Source organism: Hyperolius riggenbachi, chromosome 1, assembly GCF_040937935.1.
Source record: "Hyperolius riggenbachi isolate aHypRig1 chromosome 1, aHypRig1.pri, whole genome shotgun sequence".
NCBI classification, from domain to species: Eukaryota; Metazoa; Chordata; class Amphibia; order Anura; family Hyperoliidae; genus Hyperolius; species Hyperolius riggenbachi.
Genome location: NC_090646.1, coordinates 135,183,388 through 135,205,705, shown reverse-complemented (window position 1 = coordinate 135,205,705; position 22,318 = coordinate 135,183,388). Strand labels below are relative to the sequence as shown.

The window sequence follows — 22,318 nt, the reverse complement described above, 5'->3', positions numbered from 1 at the left end:
CTAATAGTCCGAAAAATATGGTATATAAATATTAAAGGCTGGTTCACTGTATGCCAAGTTTTTAAAATATATACAGTCATAAGTGCAGAATCAGTACGGGTGATTTTGGTATGGTGTACTCTCTAAGCAAGGCTGTGTGAAGCAATGTTTTCATGGTTTTTCCCCATCATTTGGTTAACAATAGCTGACGCATGTAAACCTTTTCCAGGTTCCTATGCCAGACTCATTTAACCTTTCTGATGCCGACGCTCAACTCTCTTTTAGATTAAGCCCTTCCTCATGCCCACCTGACTATCAACCTTTTCTGTACGTGTGGGGGAAATTGGCAAATATTTAAAGCTATACCATATTGGCAAAGGTATTGGGATGCTTGCCTACACACGACGTTTGACGATATGCAATTCTTAATCCGATTTACATGGCCTATCATTTCATGGCTGAGCTACTGCGGTTTTCAATTATTTACACTTTGTTTTAACACCACTAGCAGTTGACAGTTGAGTAAGGAGGAAATTTCACAAATGGATTTCTTGCGATGGAAGTCATTGGAGTATCTGAATTCAAAGAGTTGGAGGGGTATCCATTACGGCAATATAGTATAAGTGGGTTGATAATGGTTAGGGGGAATGCTCACTGGCTTCACCTTACTTACATAGTGGATAAAAGAAGGTTGAGGAGGGAGAGAGTGGGAAATATGTTCTTTATTAATTAGAAACAAAATGTTTTACCCCATCACTTCTCACATATAGTACATGTTTACCAGGCATCTCACTGAATAGCAAAAGGCAGTGTAACGTTAATTATTTCAGTAGACTTGAGTCTATGCAATAGAAGCAAATGGCTGGACACATCCAGTCTAAAACATCAAATTTCAGAAGTTTAAAAAGCCATACATACATTCCAGAAGCACATTTCAGTATGGAGAGAGAGTATGTATGTTAAGGATCCTTAACGTGCATACTCTCTCTCCATACTGAAATGCGCTTCTGGAATGTATGTATGGCTTTTTAAACTTCTAAAAATAAATGTGATGTTTTAGACTGGATGTGCCCAGCCATTTGCTTCTATTGCATACACTCTTGTGGACTTCCATTTGGGCTTAGAGCACTCCAGCATCTCCTCGATGTTGTGGATCCTGACTTTCTGTTTTACTGAGGATTATTTCAGTAGACTTGGTTGTGAGTTATGACGTGCAATTTCTGCACATTGTGGTTGCATCTCACCCAGTGATGGTGCCCACAGCAGACATACTAAACTGAAGAAGTGTAAATTGCAATCCTTTGGCTTAGGAAATTGGTCTCTTGGTGTATTTGTTTATTCTGAAGAGCTTACAAAAAAGAAAACCTTTGTGGTAGAAAATATGCAGTTCCCTGAAGACGATTCTGTTCCTCCATTTCCCTCAGTTCAAAATACTTTCCAGACCACTCAATGGAACAAGAACGGCGGCCAGATATTCTGTCTCTCTATGGACTTTCCTCATCTAAACATCTGCTATCCAGTCAAATATTAAGAGTCAGGAAACTACCATTTTTGGTCAAACAATTCCCTCAATACAGGTTTACTTGTGCATTAAGACATTAAAGTGCAGGGAACCAGCTACTCACAGTTTACTCTCGGAAAGGGTAAGTTTGTCTTTGAGCAGCTGAATTTCAGAGTCCTTCTCATGGGTGGTCAGATGACTCTGGAATTCTTTCTCTCGATTAGTGGCTAGCAATGTTTCCAAGTTCTTGATAGTGAGCCTCTCACTGGCTAATTGTTTCTTCAGAAGTTCACCTTCCGACCTGATGTCTTCCAATTCATCTATGACCTAGAAGAAGTACATTTAAGCCAAATAAAACACAAAAAGAATGCCCAGGAACTGGACTGCATAGAAATAAAGACATAGTAGGCTACTACTGGTGCTTAATACTTGATACATCGGTCACAGAAATATTCCTTTTAGAAGTCAGTCACATGACCCAGAGACTGGTGCACACAATACAGGTGCTGCTTCTTCTGCACAGAGCCATCATCTGACACTACCCACAGCTGCAGTATGGCCGTGCACATGCTTGAAAATGACGACGTCCCCAATCGGATTACCAACAATCCCTTGTTGGTCATCTTTGGAGGCTCCGCACCCGGCAACGGGAGGACGCCAAGGGATGCCTCATTAGGATCCAAGAGGCTTCACTCTCTCTAGTTAAGCATCTGATTTTTTACCCGAACTTTGGCTCAGGTAAACTTTAAAGAGAAACTCCAACCTAGAATTGAACTTTATCCCAATCAGTAGCGGATACCCCCTTTTACATGAGAAATATAATGCTTTTCACAAACAGACCATCAGGGGGCGATGTATGACCGATTTTGTGCTGAAACCCCTCCCACAAGAAGCTCTGGGACCGCGGTACTCTGGGCAAACTGCCACAATGTAACAATGTTCACAGACAGGAAATAGCTGTTTACAGCTGTCTGTAACAGCCAAAACAGCTAGGAGCAGCTACATAACCTGCCCACAGTAAAAATGTCACCATGTAATAAATGTCAGAATGTAAATCGGGGAGAGGAAAGATTTTACAATAAGCAAACACTGACTAAATCATTTATACATAATTATGGTAAAAATGAAGCACTTTTTTTTACTACATTATTTTCACTGGAGTTTCTCTTTAAAGCGGAACTTTGGTAGTACTGATAAGTCTGCAAGTGCAAATAACAAAATAACATCCTATTGTATGAAACAAGCTTGAGTGTGACAGAGCCAACATTCTAACAATTGTGTATGTGGATAGGCTACTTACTCTTTCATACTCTATGTTTCTAGTGGTCAGCTGTCTAGAAAACTGCTCTTTGCTAGAGTCCAGCTTTACACACAGCTCCCTCACTGATGCCAAATCTGACAGAATCAGAGCCTTTTCATCTTGTTGAAGCCTGAGCTGCTCCTCTAATTTGGACATTGTTTTTGCCATAGATGAGATCTGAGCTTCATAAGCATGGTGGGCATTCATATGCTGCAACAGAATAAACAGAAAAAAAGTAATCTCAAGTGGCAGAACTACAAACTTGTAGCACTAAAACCATTAGCAGCAAAGAGATTTCTCATACTTGAGTATACACTGCTTTCCAGATGGATCACTTACGGAGATAGGCGGAAATAGCCGATCTCCGTCGGGTCCACTCTACTGCACAGGCACAGGAGACTTGCGCCTGCGCAGTAGAGCGGCCCGATGGAGATCGGCTATTTCCGCCTATCTCCGCGGGAAGAGCGGATACTGCGCCTGCGCTGGAGCCACGGAGGTAAATATTTACATTGCCGCCGCTCCGGGAGAATTTTTGCCGCCACCGTGGGACCGAGGACGGGGGAAGCCTCAATAGGATCCGGAGGCTTCCCCCATCCTCCTCGGTCCCGCGGTGGCGGCAAAAATCCTCCCGGAGCGGCGGCGATGTAAATATTTACCCCCATGGCTCCAGCGCAGTATACGCTCTTTCCACGTCCCCAGGGGACGTTTTTTCGTTACAGATTTTCTTTAAAGAAAGCTACACAGCACAAGGCTTACCTCCCTGATTTCATTCTCCATGTCTTCTACCCGTTCTCGTAGATGTCTTCTATCTGTATCCACGGACAGCAACTCCATTTTTATGGAACTGCTCTCCCCTACAGCGTTCTGTGCCTTAGCTTCCCATTCTTCAGCCTGGCTGTGCACCATTCGGAACCGGTCAAGAAGATCTCGATTTTCTTGTTCCTGGAAGATCAGGTTCACATTCTACTTCAGAATCAGATTCACTAGTAAAGCATGACAGGGTTGTGCCCAAAATTGGTTTTGACACATACAAGGAACATACAGGACAAAGTAGGAGGTAAGACAGTGCCCAATGAACAGCAAGGAGGCCATAACAAGAGACAATGGGCTCAATTCTAGTAGGGGTTTACGTTCAATACATAACATATTTCGGGAAAATACTGCATTATTTATTTATTGATTTATTTTTTAATTCTGGTACATTTTTCCGCATGAGAATGTAATTTGTTATATTACCGACAGAGGGAGAAAGCGTGCGGTAATCATGCGGAAATCGGGTAAATCTGTGCGGTATTTTCCCGACTGTTAGATATGAGCACCGCCGCTCTGTCCCGCAACCTCCCTTTGCCCCCTCTCAATCCCCCGCAGCTCTGTTAAGATATGAGTGCACTACCCCGACACCTCCCGTTGCCCCCTCTCAATCCCCCGCTGAGAGATATGAGCACACACCCCTCCGTTCCGCAACCTTCCCACTACCTCCCGGCTACCGCCCGTTGTCCCCTCTGAAAGCCCCGGCACCTCTGTACAAATGAGCAGGACTTGTATTACTCACGTGTCTATCCAGCGATGATCGCGGAACCCCATCTCCTCCTCCGCTGATCAGTTCCTGCTGCCGTTCACAATACCGGGAGACGCGGCTTAATGACGTCATTAATCCTCCTGCCGGTCTATTAAAAACCGCCAGGGGGCAGCGCAGCAGTTTTTTTTTTGTTTGTTTTTTTTTAAATCATTTAGCAAGCCTGGGGCTCGCTATATGATAGCCTCTGTGCAGCAACGGGCGGGATGACGTCACCGAAGTCGTGACGTCAAAGGGAGTCCCGATCCACCCCTCAGCGCTGCCTGGCACTGATTGGCCAGGCAGCGCATGGGGTCTTGGGGGGGGGGGGGGGGGGCGGCGATCGGTGTGCACGCACAGCTAGCAAAGTGCTAGCTGCTTATATTAAAAAAATTATGCAAATTGGCCCAGCGGGGCCTGAGAAATCCTCCTGCGCGGCTTACCCCGAACTCGGGGTTACCGCCAGGAGGGTTGAGCCGCGTCCCCCGGTATTGTGCACAGCAGCCCGGAGCTGATCAGCAGAGGAGATGGGGTTCTGCAATCGCTGGATAGAGAGAGAGCCGCGTGAGTAATAAAAGTCCTGCTCATTTCTACAGAGGTGCCAGGGCTTTCAGAGGGGGCAACCGGCGGTAGAGGGAAGGTTGCGGAACGGAGGGAGGTGCACTCATATCTCTCAGCGGGGGATAGAGAGGCGGCAAACGACAGTAGCACACGGGGGGGGGAACGGGGTGTTGGGGGTGCGCTCATATCTAACAGAGTGGGGCAATAAGAGGGGGTATTGGGGATGAGGGGAGGAGCAGGGGTATATTAGTGGGCTATAATTTTTCCTTTGTAGTACTGCTCATATCTTTCAGCGCTGCCTGGGATTAGTGAAAGGGCCCCCCCAGCATCTGCTGTCCCCCAGAAAAAAAAAAACTGCCGTGCTAACGACATGCAGTGTGTCGTTAGCAGGCTGTTTACATCCAGGCTGTCATTTACCGCTGCTCCCCCGGCCTCCTCTATATCGCCGCTCCCCGTCTGCGTCCCTTCCCTCCAATCAGCTTACGGAGGCGGTAAGGGAAGGGACGCAGGCGGGGAGCGGAGATATAGAGGAGGCGGGGGAGAGGCGATAAATGACAGCATGGATGTAAACAGCCTGCTAACGACACGCTGCATGTCGCTTGCACATCGTTTTTTTTCTGGGGGACAGCAGAGCGTAGGGGGGGGGGGGGGGGGAATTGGGGGCACAGTATAGTAACAGAGGCTGGACATTAAATGCAGAACCAGGCTCTGTGTCCTAATTGCATTCTTAAAACCCACCTCAGGTTCTCTTTAAAGAGACTCTGAAGCGAGAATAAATCTCGCTTCAGAGCTCATAAATAGCAGGGGCACGTGTGCCCCTGCTAAACCGCCGCTATAGCGCGGCTTAACGGGGGTCCCTTCACCCCCAAAGCGACCACTGCCACACTTTGTCGCAGATTTGGTCGTGATTTATTGCTTCCTGGAGGCAGGGCTAACGGCTGCAGCCCTGCCTCCAGCCGCATCTGTCAGCGGCGCATCGCCGCCTCTCCCCCACCCCTCTCAGTGAAGGAAGACTGAGAGGGGCGGGGGAGAGGCGGAGATACGCGCTGACAGACGCGCGTGGGGCAGGGCTGCGGCGGTTAGCCCTGCCCCAACCAGGAAGCGCTCCCCGGGTGTATCGAGGGGGATTTGGGGGTGAAGGGACCCCCGTTAAGCCGCGCTATAGCGGTGTTTTAGCAGGGGCACACATGCCCCTGCTATTTATGAGGTCTGAAGCGAGATTTATTCTCGCTTCAGACTCTCTTTAAAGAGACACTGAAGCGAAAAAAAAATATGATATAATGAATTGGTTGTGTACTGTGAATAATTACTAGAAGATTAGCAGCAAAGAAAATATTCTCATATTTTTATTTTCAGGTATATAGTGTTTTTTCTAACATTGCATTATCCTATAATATGTGCAGATTACACAACACTCAGCATTCAAAATGAGTCTTTCAGAGCAGTCTGTGAAGTAATGAACTCTCCTCTAGCAGAGGAAAAGTAAACAGTTCAATTACAGTTGAGATAATAAAAGTCAGATAACAGCCCTCTCCACGACTAAGTTAGTCGGAGAGCTTAATAGCTTTTTTGCATAGAGATAACAACTGGAGTTTCTCAACTCTTCCAGTACTGGAAACAATTAGACTGATGTATCTGATCTTAATGTTTTTTTTCTTAGCTGTACTACACATACAAATCATAATATCATCATTTTTTTTCCGCTTCAGTGTCTCTTTAAGGACACTTCATTCACTCTGAACCTGGACCCTGACCTGGCTTAGTCATTTAATGTTAACTTAAGAAGGAATAAATTGAAGATACACTTACCTTTGCTGCCATTAATGTTTCAATTTTGGCAACTTCCGAGATATAACCATGCACTCTCAGCTTCAAATCTTCTTTTTCATGCATTGCATTTTCTAATTCCAGAGTAACTGTCTAATAAAAATCAACAAAGTGGCTAAGCATTACTACAGGTAAGTGATATTACTGGAATATCTAACATATACAGAAGAAAATCTGTGTGTTTGCAGGTTTAAAGGAACAATGAAACTCAATTTCAGACTCTAATACATCCAGTAAAAATATAAAACACCGCTACAACCTAATTAGCATGCCTTCATTATAAAAATAAGCACACGACTCTTGCTAACAAACTTAACCCCTTAAAGACCACGGGCATAAACCCCCCTAAAGACCAGGCCATTTTTTTATAAAATTAGGCCACTGCAGCTTTAAGGGCTCGCTGCAGGGCCGCACAACTCAGCACACAAGTGATTCCCCCCCCCCTTTCTGCCCACCAACAGAGCACTCTGTTGGTGGGCTATGATTGCTCCCAGGATGTTTATTTTTTTTTTTTTAATAAAATATTTCTTTATTTTTCGCCAGTCAGTCACGACAGCCGATAACTCTTGTGTCTCCAAGGGGGGCAGCTGTGTCACACGGCTGTCCCCAGTACAGCGCTGCCATAGATCACAGCGCTGTACCGTGTAAATAGACGGCGGTTTCGCTATCTAACAGTCTCCTAGTAGCGATCGCCGCTGGGAGGATGATGGAGCGGAGCTCAGTCATCCAAGCGGAGATGCGCGCGGCGTGACTTGGTCGGCATGAGGTTAAGCATACAGCCAACTCAATGGCCAGATACTCATCAGGCCTTTCTGTACTTCTGGCTGCAGTATCTGTACTTGGAAAACCAAAGTGCATACAAATCAGAAAATGGCTTAAAGGAATACTATCGATTCACATATTTTTTTCAATTGACACAGGAATTGTTTGGGAAGTGCTGCTAAGTACTGGTGTATACATTTTAGTAGCAACTTCTTTGTTTACTGTTAGCAAAATACATTCAAAGTTTACTGACGCCAAAACTGACGGCTGACTGAGCCATGAGGAGAGGGGAAATTCCCCTTACACTTGATCAGTTAACTATGTGTGACAGGACACAGGAGCTGCAGCTGTTGGGAACTCTGTTTCTGACTGAAGTGTCTGAAGAGAGCAGAGGAAATGTAACTAATTGTCACAGCTTTTTCATATTGTTTTTGCTTTCAGAGTTTGATATTTGCTTTCTGTAGTCTGATATGCAACTCTGGCTGTACATTGAAGCAGACACCCCTTCTGCAATTGATTTGTCCCAATATAGCTAAATCCTACCCTCAATAAATTACAGCTTTTGCCTCTGATATTTAACATGAGAAGTAGGAAAAGGTTTACACAGCTACTTAGACATTATTTGTACATTGTCATTTTAGAACACTTGGGTATCGATAGTATTCCTTTAAGCCTCATACACACAGTTCAATTTTCCATCAGATCAACGAGTGATCTGATAAGAAACTGCATCATGTGTAGACGTCCAAATTGTTTCAGATAGATTTTGCATTTAAAGTACCAAAAATAGATTGGAATCCGACTGGACCAGTCAGAAACTCTGACTGGACATAGATTCAACGTCCACGAAAACGAAGCGTTCCGCCGCGATTGTGCACACCCGAGAGGGGAGATTAAGCTGTCATAGGACAGCTGACATTTCCCCTCAGTAATCTGGAGCCATCGCGTTTGGCTTCTGATCACTACGATCGCCGGCGGATCATAGCATAGTGATCACCAGTAAGAGCTGCGCGGTGGGGGAAAAGAAGATGATCCACTCACCTTCCTGTCGTTCCCTTGGCACTCCCCTCCGCTCTGGCTGGCATCTCCGCTCGCTCTGACGTATGTATCGGGTCCCGGATTCATGACGTCAAGGAAGTGAGCGGCAGTATGAGCGGGGATGCCGGCCAGAGCGGAGGAATACACAGCAACTCATCACTGGAGCCTGGGAGGTGAGTAAAGGTTGCTGAATACAGGGGGGGGGGGGGGGGACAAAGATATATTGATTTATTACAGAGACAGTGATAGTATAAAGTGCTGCAGTAAGTCAGAACACATAAGAATAGCCTTTTGAACTTGTAGGATGATAAAAAACAGTATGCAATTTTTGTTACGGAGTCTCTTTAAGGGGAGTTAGGCAGCCGGTCCCAAAAGGGTTAATGGTGCAGTTCCCAATAAGTGAGAAAGGGAGAATTGTTACTTTAAAGGACAACTGAAACAAGAGGTAGATAGAGGCTACCATATTTATTTCCTTTAAGCAATACTAGTTGCCAGGCAGCTCTGCAGATCTATTTAGCTGCAGTAGTGTTTGAATAACACATCAAAATCAAGCACACAGCTAAATTTGGCAGTGTGACGGATATTGCGAAAGTCGTGCGCGTAAACGCCAACGATTTTCGCAATAGTCGTGCGCAGTCCCTGTCAGTCTTGGGTAAATGCACAATAGATGTCAATGTCCCTCTCTCTTACTGAGTACAGTAACCTCCCCCACATCCTGTTCAGGTCAGGACAGAATTCACACGTGGCTAGCTCCCCTGCCGAGAAGCCATTTGGTACATAGCTCATCTTTCCCCAAAAGGAAAACCAGCTCAAACTGGTTGAGATTCAAAATTTCCCTCCAAGCGTATAGCTTCACACAAAGGGAACGTTAACTTATTAATAATTCAAAATAGGTTTGTCACAGCAAGACCAAAATTACATTTCCTGATACCTAGGAAACAGGTCTATAATTCACATGAATTATCATTCTCTAGCTATCAGGAATCAATTGAGAAACCGCTTTATCCGGCATGCGTAGAGCAAATTCGTTAGACTAGGCGTGTATAGTCTCATTTAATACAGAGTCGCATGCTGCTTATGAATATGGTCTCGGATCTGCGATGCACCCATCTGGGGCGGAATTACACAAATTATTAATAATTGGTACATTCCTTGCTCCAAGCCTGTGGGTGGTAACCTGACTTGCCAGGAGGTAACCCTGCCTCCAACACACCTACTTTCCAGGTAGTGACCGCCCCAAAACTCTGGTCAGTAAAAAGCGTTTGCAAGGAACTCCACCCAGTTCTCCAAATTCCATCGACTAAGGAACGTCTATGCCGGCGCTAAGGAGAGCCAGCGCCTGCAGTATACAAAGGACTTTTAAACTGAATGCCTACTTTTAAACTGGACTATTTTCTTCATGATTCAAATGGACTGCTCAGCTAACTAAGTAAGAACTTTCTGATTTTATTCCTTTTATTTTGAAGCTCTGTGTTTTATATGTTAATAGGTGTATATAACTGTATGTAATGCATTTGTGTTATTAAACGTTTAAAAATCGTTTAGCGGTTATGACCTGTTGCTGAACATACACAATCGTACCTATTCTCCTGAACTCGCTACCCTGTGTTTAATAGAAGTATACATTTATAACCCGTATGCGAGAACCCGGCCCAGACATAACGATCTGGCCCAGATTCTTGCATACTGCTAGGGGTTACTAAAGTGTTCTCGAAGTCCTAGTAAAATTACAGTAGCGGGCTGTGTAACTCGCTTGGTGGCAGATCTTTGAATTGTATATGTGTGTGGAGTGATTCGGTTGGTATCAGAACGCTCCCTTCGCGAGTCAGTTCGTCAAATTGCGAATGCGGGTTACCCTTCGTGATGAACAAATGACCGTGTAAGAGGATTTCTGACGCTGATCGATTTACCCCACCCGCAGACCGGCTCGCGGTCTGTGACATTTGTTTGGCAGCTTTTTGGGATTTGTGTATGTTCAGAACATCAACGGCAACGTTATTTGATTAACCTGCCAGAACAGATCAAAAATCTGTGGTCGATAACCGGTGCATTACCATTTATATAGACTAAACGTGTAGCACAGAGTTCCCCCCCCAATCTCTTTTGCTATCCTATCTTTTATTTGGCAAAAATGGCTGCAGCAAGATACAAGAAAATGTCAGTGGCAGACCTAGCAAACTTGTGTGAGGAAAAAGGCATTATGACGTATAGAAAAAAGAAAGCGCAATTGATTGACGACTTGTTGCGACTGAATACCCAGCCGGAGCAGATGCTGGGAGAGCACACTCCTGGTTCAGACAGTGCTGTAACTGGGGCAGAGGAAAGTGAGCGGTTGGAGCAAAGCAACCCACTTCCAGACCCAGAGGAAAACGGTACCGCGTCTGAACCGGTCGCTGTAACTGCTGAGGAGCATGGTGGCCGGCAGGAGCCCGCCCATGCCAACCGTTCCTGTGTTCCTGAGGCTGGAATGCAGCATGCTTTACAAAGACTGGCGGATACAAATCCTGAGCTGTACATGCAGATTGTCAGAGAAAATGCTGACCGTGCAGAACGCCAGGCGGAACGGGAAGCCTCGGAACGCCAGGCGGAAATGGAAGCCTCAGAGCGAGAAGCGGAACGGGCAGAGCGCCGGTGGCTTGCTGAGAGAGAAGCGGAAAGAGAGGAGAGAGCAGCCGCACGCAGACATGACCTTGAAATGGCCAACCTGCGAGCGCAAGGCCAAAATCCCTCGCAAAGTGCTCCGGAACCCCGGCCCACAGCAGGCCCGTTTGGGACTCCAAAGTTTAAATTCCCAGAAATGGAGAAGGGAACCGACCCGGACACTTATTTACACTCCTTTGAAAAGACTTGTCGTCAGCATCATCTGCCCCAGGAGCAGTGGGCGAGATATCTGACACCCAACTTGCGGGACAAAGCGCTTGAGGCGTTTGTGGACTTACCCGCTGAGAAAGACAATGACTATGAGGCGATAAAAGCTGCAATTATCGCCAAATACCAGCTGACCCCAGAGGTCTATCGCAAAAAGTTTCGCTCCCTGCAGAAAGGCCACACTGACTCTTACACCGACCTGGAGAGTCGCCTGCTGACTGTGTTCAGGCAGTGGTCGCGGGGCCTCAAAAAAGACTCTCACCAAGGTCTGGAGGACCTCATCGTACAGGAGCAGTTGCTGAACTGCTGCACTCCAGATGTTCGGCAGTTTGTCTTGGAGCGGAAGCCTGAATCCGCCAAAGCTGCCGCAGAACTTGCAGACACTTTTGTGGCCACCCGTGTGCCGGACAGCCGCAAACCTCCAGTCCCGAGCTGGAGAGGGGGGAGACCTATGCAACCCAGCTCTCCTCCCCCTGCGAACCGTGGGAACCGGGTCCCACAGCCACAGAGGCCGGGGGCTACACCTGCTGCTCATTCGTCAGATGCGACCTATGTTCCCAAGTGCTACCAGTGTGGGGATCGAGGACACCTCAAGTCCGCCTGTCCAAAGGCAAAGATGACAGCGCCAGGGCCCAGTCAGAGGCTGCCTAGCAACCCCTTTTCCTCCCCATCGGCTCTGGTTGTCGGCCAGGAGGGCACCCATCGCAGCTCCGATAACCATCAGCTTGTACGGGTGAACGACCAGATTGTCACTGGCCTCCGAGATACCGGCGCCGACATCACCTTGATTCGTTCCCACCTTGTTGCGGAAAAGGACATTATCCCTGATAAGCACCTCACCCTCACAGGAGTGGGGGGCACCCTTTCCCACATTGCCCAGGCTCGTGTGGAGATTGATTGGGGTGTAGGCCCCCAAGAGAAAGTAGTCGGCATCTGGGATAATATCCCTGTTCCCGTGTTGCTGGGAACTGACCTGGGCAGGTTAGTGTCGTATTATGAGCCTGCCGCCAGCCAACGGGAAACCCCTGCCAACCCTCAGGTACTGTGCACCCTTGGGACTGAACAGGAGAGGGGATGGGATGTGGTAGTACCTTCTACAGAGGTACTGGGTTTGAATGTACAGCCATCCAATCCTGGCTTTTCTACTACAGAACTTGACAATGATGCTCTCAATATATGTGTAACTAATGTAAATGATGACAATGATGGTGATGATGTTATACCTGTGTTAGCAGTGACTCGCAGCAGCACTGCTAAGCGCCTGAGCTCGGAGCAAGCAGGAGGCGCTGCAGCCCCCCCTCCTTGCTCCAACCCCAGGGATAGCACCCCTCAACAGCTGGCCACCTATACCACAGGCCAGCTGGCTGAGACTAACGGTTTTGTTCAGGCACTGAGGGACGATCCCAGTCTGGAGTCGCTCAGAAGGCAGGCCTCTGAGCCACTCGCAGACGGTGCCAGTTTTAAAGTGTACTGGGAAGGTGGGAAGCTGTATAGTGAACCGATACAGCCCACCACAGAGGAGACAGGCCTGGATGCCAAGTGGCTTGTGGTACCAAGGGCCTACCGAGGGCATGTGCTGAAAGCTGCACATGACATTCCCCTGGCAGGACACTTAGGGATCCACAAAACATTTGACCGCATTCAACGGCATTTCTACTGGCCTGGAGTTCGGTCCGATGTGACTAATTATTGCCGGTCATGTGCGGTGTGCCAGAAGGTTAAGAAGGGAAGAACCTGCAGGGCTCCTCTTTGTCCGCTGCCAGTCATTGGTGAACCCTTCCAGAGGGTGGCAGTTGACATAATAGGACCCCTGCCCATTCCAAGCAGCTCTGGGAAAAAATACATCTTGACGGTGGTGGATTATGCCACCCGCTATCCAGAGGCTGCCGCACTCTCCTCCCTAAGGGCAGACAAAGTGGCAGATGCACTACTTGGCATTTTTTCACGAGTAGGCTTCCCTGCTGAGATGCTCTCAGACCAGGGACCACAATTCATGTCTGACCTTATGGGGGCTCTCTGTACAAAAATCCAAATGACGCACATCGTCTCCAGCCCCTACCATCCGCAGACCAACGGCCTCTGCGAGCGATTCAACGGGACGCTGAAGCAGATGCTTTCAACGTTCGTCGAGTCGCAAGGGGGGGACTGGGAGCGATATTTGCCTCACCTGTTATTTGCGTACCGAGAGGTGCCACAGGAGTCCACCGGGTTCTCACCCTTTGAACTCCTGTACGGAAGGAATGTCAGAGGTCCCTTGAAGCTGATCCGGGAGACGTGGGAAGGAAAAGGTGACCCCACCGACTCGTCCGTGATTGATTATGTCCTTAAATTCAGGGACAAAATGGAATCACTCATGGAGGTGGTAACGGAAAACATGGCCCGGGCACAGGCCAATCAAAAAATGTGGTATGACCGCAATGCCAGAGACCGAGCATATGAGGTAAATGACAAAGTGTATGCGTTACTCCCGGTAAAGCATAATAAGCTGCACGCCGCCTGGGAGGGACCGTACACTGTAGTGAAGCGGGTGACCCCTGTTACCTATCTAGTGAACATGGGAGGTAGAAGGCAAAAAAGCTTCCACGTGAACATGTTGAAGGCCCACAGAGACAGAACGCAGTATGCTTTGCCAGTGTGTAGCCAGCTGGAACCAGGAGAGACAGATCCCCTTTTAGATTTACTGGCCGACACACGGGGGTTCGAAGGTGGGGTCAATGTCAACCCCCAACTCACCCCTTCACAGAAAGCGCAGCTGCAAGAGGTGTTAGGAAGGCATGGCCAGACGTTCACCAGTACCCCCGGGCGAACCAATCTCGCTGTTCACAGAGTAGACACAGGAGCCCATCCGCCCCTCCGGCAATCTGCCTATCGCATCTCTCCTGAGGTACAGGCAGATATGAAGAGAGAGATAGAGGAGATGTTAGAGTTAGGGGTGATTCAGAAATCCTGCAGTGCATGGGCTGCCCCAGTTGTCCTCGTCCCCAAAAAGGACAAGACAACTCGGTTCTGCGTGGATTACCGAAGGCTGAACGCCATCACCACCACTGACGCCTACCCCATGCCTCGCATCGATGAATTGTTGGATAAGCTGGCTGCTGCGAGCTATCTAACGATCATGGACCTGAGCCGGGGGTATTGGCAAATTCCTCTTGCACCCGACGCGCGGGAAAAATCTGCATTTGTCACGCCATTCGGCCTCTTCGAGTTCACGGTGATGCCGTTTGGCATGAAAAATGCGCCTGCCACGTTTCAGCGGGCTGTAAACGACCTGCTGGCAGGGATGCAAGACTTTGCCGTAGCCTACCTGGACGATATTGCCGTGTTCAGTACCACCTGGGATGAACATCTCAATCACTTGTCGCAGGTTCTAGAGAGGCTGTCCTCTGCCAATTTGACAGTTAAACCCAGTAAGTGCCAAGTTGGCATGACAGAGGTACAGTATTTAGGACACCGGGTGGGAGGCAACACCCTGAGACCTGACATTGGGAAGGTTGACGCCATCCTAGCATGGCCTCGGCCTATCACCAAGAAGCAGGTCCAGGCCTTTCTAGGCACAGCAGGCTACTATAGGAAGTTTGTCCCAGCCTATAGTACCCTGGCCAAGCCCCTGACCGATGCCACTAGTAAAAAGCACCCCAAGGTAGTCCGTTGGACCCCGGAGTGTGAGGCCGCTTTCCAGGCCTTGAAGCAGGCGCTAGTCAGCGCTCCTGTGCTTCAAGCCCCGGACTTCAGACGTCGGTTCCTGGTGCAAACCGACGCCTCTGACTACGGACTCGGGGCAGTTCTCAGCCAGGTAGACGAGAAGGGCGGGGAACACCCTATCCTCTACCTGAGCAGGAAGCTGCTTCCCCGAGAGGTAGCGTATTCAACCACCGAGAAAGAGTGCTTGGCGATTGTATGGGCCCTACATAAACTACAATCGTACCTGTACGGTCGCTCTTTCACGATCATCACGGATCACAACCCCCTTACCTGGCTGAATCGTGCTGCTGGAACCAATGGCAAACTCATGCGTTGGAGTCTGTCCCTGCAGCAGTATGACTTCACAATCCAGCATAAGGCGGGGAGTCGGCACCAGAATGCCGACGGTCTGTCGCGCTGCGGAGAACCCGTTCAGTAGCTACGCGGCACGTAGAGCGGGTCATGCAGACCCACTCTGTGCGTCCGTCTGGTAGGGGAGAGATGTGACGGATATTGCGAAAGTCGTGCGCGTAAACGCCAACGATTTTCGCAATAGTCGTGCGCAGTCCCTGTCAGTCTTGGGTAAATGCACAATAGATGTCAATGTCCCTCTCTCTTACTGAGTACAGTAACCTCCCCCACATCCTGTTCAGGTCAGGACAGAATTCACACGTGGCTAGCTCCCCTGCCGAGAAGCCATTTGGTACATAGCTCATCTTTCCCCAAAAGGAAAACCAGCTCAAACTGGTTGAGATTCAAAATTTCCCTCCAAGCGTATAGCTTCACACAAAGGGAACGTTAACTTATTAATAATTCAAAATAGGTTTGTCACAGCAAGACCAAAATTACATTTCCTGATACCTAGGAAACAGGTCTATAATTCACATGAATTATCATTCTCTAGCTATCAGGAATCAATTGAGAAACCGCTTTATCCGGCATGCGTAGAGCAAATTCGTTAGACTAGGCGTGTATAGTCTCATTTAATACAGAGTCGCATGCTGCTTATGAATATGGTCTCGGATCTGCGATGCACCCATCTGGGGCGGAATTACACAAATTATTAATAATTGGTACATTCCTTGCTCCAAGCCTGTGGGTGGTAACCTGACTTGCCAGGAGGTAACCCTGCCTCCAACACACCTACTTTCCAGGTAGTGACCGCCCCAAAACTCTGGTCAGTAAAAAGCGTTTGCAAGGAACTCCACCCAGTTCTCCAAATTCCATCGACTAAGGAACGTCTATGCCGGCGCTAAGGAGAGCCAGCGCCTGCAGTATACAAAGGACTTTTAAACTGAATGCCTACTTTTAAACTGGACTATTTTCTTCATGATTCAAATGGACTGCTCAGCTAACTAAGTAAGAACTTTCTGATTTTATTCCTTTTATTTTGAAGCTCTGTGTTTTATATGTTAATAGGTGTATATAACTGTATGTAATGCATTTGTGTTATTAAACGTTTAAAAATCGTTTAGCGGTTATGACCTGTTGCTGAACATACACAATCGTACCTATTCTCCTGAACTCGCTACCCTGTGTTTAATAGAAGTATACATTTATAACCCGTATGCGAGAACCCGGCCCAGACATAACGATCTGGCCCAGATTCTTGCATACTGCTAGGGGTTACTAAAGTGTTCTCGAAGTCCTAGTAAAATTACAGTAGCGGGCTGTGTAACTCGCTTGGTGGCAGATCTTTGAATTGTATATGTGTGTGGAGTGATTCGGTTGGTATCAGAACGCTCCCTTCGCGAGTCAGTTCGTCAAATTGCGAATGCGGGTTACCCTTCGTGATGAACAAATGACCGTGTAAGAGGATTTCTGACGCTGATCGATTTACCCCACCCGCAGACCGGCTCGCGGTCTGTGACAGGCAGATCTGACAATAATATCAGAAACACCTGATCTGCTGCATGCTTGTTCAGGATCTATGGCTTAAAGTATTACAGGCAGAGGATCAGCAGGATAGCCAGGCAACTGGTATTGCATAAAAGGAAATAAACATAACAGCCTCCATATACCACTTGTTTCAGATGTCCTTTAAAGTTCATTTGGCACCTCCCCCACTACACACACTACAGAAAGACTACTACAGTCAAGTTTAGCACTGGCCTCCATTGCTCACTGTTCCGTGTAACATTTTCTGTATTGGGCTGTTTGGTCTGCTCCCTGTGGCACCTGCCAACTTACCTGGAGACGCAACCGTAGTGTATTGGTAATGATCATTTGGGTCCAATAATGAAAGGAAAGCTGCTAACCAATCCAATCAGATTGATGGAGTCAATCAAAAAAATGGATTGATTCCATTAATCCAATCGAATTGCATAGCAGCTTTCCTACAGATAGTGGATCTGAACGATCGTGCCCAATCAATATTTCAAGGGAATTGGGTTAGCAATCATCTGCCCACCTTTAAGTGAAACTGAAGCGACATTTGACATGATAAGGTCAACATATTTACATATGATACTAGCCCTAGTAATAAGGGCTAGTATCATTTGTGAATGTTTATTTTATATGTTTATCAATTCAAGGTTTCCGGTATAAAAAAAACAAACCTTGAGTTGTTATCTATGTAAAAGACCTTCTCTGGTTCTTCGACTTGGTCAAAGTCAGTCCCGTTTTCTGAAGAGCTTAAAGAGACTCCGGCCAGAACTGCAAAGTACTTAAAGATACATACTTTTCTGTCGCCTGTGCTCTCGTCTTTCATTTGATGCTTGAATCGCCATTCTACACCAAATAGTTTTCGTTCTATTTCAGTTTAAAAATTGTGGCTGCCATCTTGGCTATGCTATAACTTCCGGGTCACCCCTGTCTTCTCTGTTAGAGAAGTGCATCACTGAATGAAGCAGGAAGAGGAAGTGACACGCAAGGGGCTCCTCCAGAGGGGCCATAGCACGACTTTGTTGGAAGTCGTCTGGCCCCATGCATTTTATAGCGGCAATACCAGGGGGAGTTTGGATAAAACAAGTGGCTGGTAAGTGTGTGGACACACTCAATTGTTCGTGGGTATGCTTACAGGCATACCCATGAGAGGTGCTCAGAGTCCCTTTAAACAACCAAAAAACAGTGAGAGACAGCTTGAGATAAGTTTTTTTTCTTCTGTGTTTTCTCCTGGGTGATATTTACGCAACTTGTCAACAAAAAGTATTTTTAACCACCAGCAAGCAAGAAAATACTTAAAATAATTCTGATAGTATTTTTTTTTATTACCTTTTGGTATGTTTTCAATTGCAAAGAGCTGACTAATTATTTAAAGTACAAGATAAAAAATTAATTGCATATGAGTGTGGATTCTAAACTGCAACTGTGACAGTCTAATGCAAAGTTATAAATAAAGCTATGTAACTGAAAATAAAATATGAGACTCTTTTCTTTGCTACAAATGTTCTGTTTATTGTCCGCACTACACATAAAATTCATTATCTCAATTTTATTTTTGCTTCAGATTTGCCTATGGGAGCTATGACTGTTGCATCTAGGCAGCAGTGATGAGGTTCTATTATCCCAACAAATATACAGATGTTATGGGGGGAGGAGGCTGCACACCAACTATAGACACAATTGACATGTTTTACCTGCCTATGCCATGACAAAGTGGACCGGATAGGCCCGAAATGATCGCCAGCTGAGGCGGTCAGATGTCTTAAGCTAGCCACTAACAGTCCAATTTCTAGCAAAAAATCATTCGAGCGATCCGAAATTCTGATCGGACGAAAAATCGTTCACTACACCATCAACTAACCAATCGTTGCTTCCTATCTATCACGACCACCAAGAAAATCCAAATTTTCGTTAGACGAAAATTCATTCGGGCGACATTTTTTTCACTCGTTCATAATCGATTGTGTCCACCAATGGAGATTATTTACAACCAATCCGATCAGAATTTCTGATCGCTCGAACGATTTTTCGCTAGAAATTGGACAGTTAGTGGCCAGCTTTAGATGTGTGTGCTGGAACAATAAAAGCTGCATTGTGGCTGGTGTGTGTGCTGACACACTCAATTGTTTGTAGGTATGCTTACAGGAAGTCTGTGTGCGGATCCCTCCTTTGGATTGTCTGCACACCCAACTAGACAGCAGAACAGGTGTTGGGAAGGGTGAGCAATGCAAGGCACCAAATAACTAGACTTAACTAGTCCGGCTTTAGGATTAGTCGTGTTTCTATGGGTTTTAGCAGGCACATTGCTATGTCACATATTCTTCTTGATTTTTTGTAAGCTTTGTAAAGATGAAAACCAAGCCGTTCTACTAACATGAAGCAATTATGTATAGATGTAAGAGAATAAATCTGTTAATCACTGAGGAAAGGGAGACCAAATCCTTTCAAGAGACCTGTAATTCCTCATGAATATAGCTACAAGTATTTCTCTCAACTTCAGAGAACTTTATTACAGTGGATTGCCAAGTCTTAGATTATAAGATTCTCTGCGCATTGGGTAATGTGACACTTGTATAAGGGAAAAGCGAAAGAATCAGGATTAGCCTTTTTGGAGCAGTGTTTCTCAAGCATTGCTCAGCCACGTGCCACCATCACAATCTCTGCAGCACCTGTAATATTAACCCTCAACCAAACCCAAAACTGAACAAGGCAAATTCTAAATGTTATTGTATTCATTGGTGTACATTATATGAACTAAAACAAGCGGAAGTTGTAGAGGTAGGGTGTGTTTAAGTTAGCAAAATAAATTCACAGAAAATTCCTTACAGTTTTATACTTTTTACATTATATATACTTTATAAGAGCCCCCCAAAATGAAGTACGACACCCAATGGTGAACTCCTCCAACTGTAAACAAAATGTAACTTATGACAAATCAGGAGGTTAGGGCCTACAAGTGCATCAAGTATTTGGTCAAGTATTCAGACTCTCTGGTTATTGATGGCCTTTACTAAATATAAAGAAAACAGAGGTGAAAATGTATTTATTCAGGTGCCAGATTCTCTCTAGCCATATTGATCTTTTCAAATATAAAGTGTGGAAAGTGGCACAGACCTAAAAGAGGCATTTTGAGACCATTTGCCCAGGTACCTGATTTTCTCGAGTCATGGTGGCCAGATCATCCTGCAGTCTTCGGTTTTCTTTCAGGGTAATTTCTCTCAGCCTAACACATTCTGTAAGATCAGCATTAGCAGAATCCAGCTGGCGGCGCAGACTTGATAACTCCCGATCTTTGTTACTGATGGAGTCCTTCAGCTGGCTGCCAGTATGAAGATGATTCATATTATATGATTATATGATTCAAACGTAAGATGCAACTTAAAACCAGCTAAAAAAATCTCAGTTTGTACAGCAGTCTCAAGTAGGAAAGGTCTGATGATACAAGTCTTGAGAACAAAGGCAAAAAGTAAAGATGTTCTTTCAGCTGTAACGCTTGAAAAGCACATGGGGCCATATGCAATTAATTTTTTCACCTGAGTTTTCAGAGTTTTCTTCTAGGTGAAATTTTCAAACTTGTCAATAAAATGCCGGTACTTATCCGTTAGCCGGGCGCATCCGGCAGGTGGCGCTAATTACTATTCCCCCTCCAGGCCGACATGGATAGTAGTGAAAAATGTTACTCTGGTGGAGTTTTGTCGCCACCTAGAGGATGCGCCCGGCTAACGGATAAGTACCAAAATGCCTTTTAAACCACCAGCAAGCAAACAAATACTGAAAATAATGTTTACTGTACTTTTTCACCTACTTTTTGGTACTTTTTCCAATGCAAAATGCTAAAAAGTTATTTTAAAACCAAAATAAAAATATTCTCCTAGGAGAAAACTCAGGTGAAAAAGTGAATTGCATATGGGCCATGATGTGCAAAGAGAAAGGCAAGCAGCTGAGTCAGTTTATGCCTAATATAGAAAGGGTACAGAAGTGGTGTAATCAGGCAGCACTTTGGCATAGAGGAATGCACTCTTGCCTTGCAGCGCTGGGTCGGTTCAAATCCCAGTCAGGGCACTATCTGAATGGAGTTTGTATGTTCCCCTCATGTATATAAATAAAATCAACCTAATCTTACATAGTTACATAGTTATTTTGGTTGAAAAAAGACATACGTCCATCGAGTTCAACCAGTATAAAGTTCGTATAGTTTACCTCAACTTATTTCCATTAAGCCAGTGAAAGTACCTATCCTTAAAGTGGAACTACATCAAATTGGTCAAAATTAACAATCTCGTTAAATGATCCCAGTTTGTACTTCTTTATGCTGCACTTGACTCAATAAAATTGGCATGCTTTTAATTTAAAAAAAAATCCTATGTGCTACAATACTCAACTAAAAACAGACCCAACTGTCCATAAATTATTATTATTTTTTTTATATACTACAGATGACTTCACTCTCCCACAATGCTCTTGGGAGGCAGTCTCTCATGCAGCACTGTTATGGATGCTTTAAGAATGGTTTCACTAATAAAAACATATTTCCTGAGAAAGTAACATTACTGGTGTATATTTTGATGAGAAAGCAATCTACACAGGTGAACATGGAATTAAGTTTAGGTCTAACTATAGCTGTAAAAATTGAGAAATCAATTGTCTGAAGGTTCTTATTTATCCATGTAGGTACACCCAATGTGAAAATAAGACTTATGTGGACGGATGGAAGAAGTTTGCAGGAACAGCAAAACTTTGGATAAGAATTATTAGTTGCACATATCTGCAATCGCTTGGCTAACAGGGGGAAAGATTCTACAGTGGTTTGTAATAGGACTTCAGTATGCATGTACACTGTACACCAGGAAGCTGCTAGGGCAGCCTCCAGGTAAATTTCTTTTAGTATACCTACTGAAATACATGTTCTACCTTGGCACTTTAAAGGACAACAGAAGTCAGAGAAAACCGGAGGCTTCCATATTTATTTCCTTTTAAATAATACCAGTTGCCTGGTTGCCCTGCTGGTCAATTTGGCCGCAGCAGTGTCTGAATAACACCAGAAACATGGATACAGCTAATCTTGTCAGATCTGACAATAATGTCAGAAACACCTGATCTTCATTTGCAGGGTCTATGGCTATAAGTATTAGAGGCAGATAATCAGTGGGATAGCCTGGCAACTGGTATTGCTTAAAAGGAAATAAATACGGCAGCCTCCATATCACTCTCGCTTCAGTTGTCCTTTAAAGGAAACTTGAATTGAGAAAGAAATAGAAGCTGCCATGTTTATTTCCTTATAAACCATTACAGTTGCCCGGTAGTCCTGCTGATCTCTTTGGCTGCAGTAGGAACCCACCTCAAACAAGCATGCAGCTTGCAG

The 22,318-nt window shown here is 45.8% G+C and overlaps 1 protein-coding gene across 4 annotated transcripts in view; it reads right to left on the bottom strand.

The window, feature by feature from the left end:
- CEP135 (centrosomal protein 135) overlaps positions 1-22,318 on the bottom strand; it is a 102,272-nt gene that overhangs the window by 14,348 nt on the left and 65,606 nt on the right. For all 4 annotated transcript variants that reach the window (XM_068278582.1, XM_068278580.1, XM_068278579.1 and 1 more), the window contains 5 exons: positions 20,107-20,275; positions 6,706-6,816; positions 3,537-3,722; positions 2,781-2,990; positions 1,605-1,807 (listed from right to left, as the gene is read on the bottom strand). In XM_068278582.1, coding sequence (XP_068134683.1) covers positions 1,605-1,807; positions 2,781-2,990; positions 3,537-3,722; positions 6,706-6,816; positions 20,107-20,275 — 879 coding nt within the window. The remainder of the gene's footprint in view (positions 1-1,604; positions 1,808-2,780; positions 2,991-3,536; positions 3,723-6,705; positions 6,817-20,106; positions 20,276-22,318) is intronic.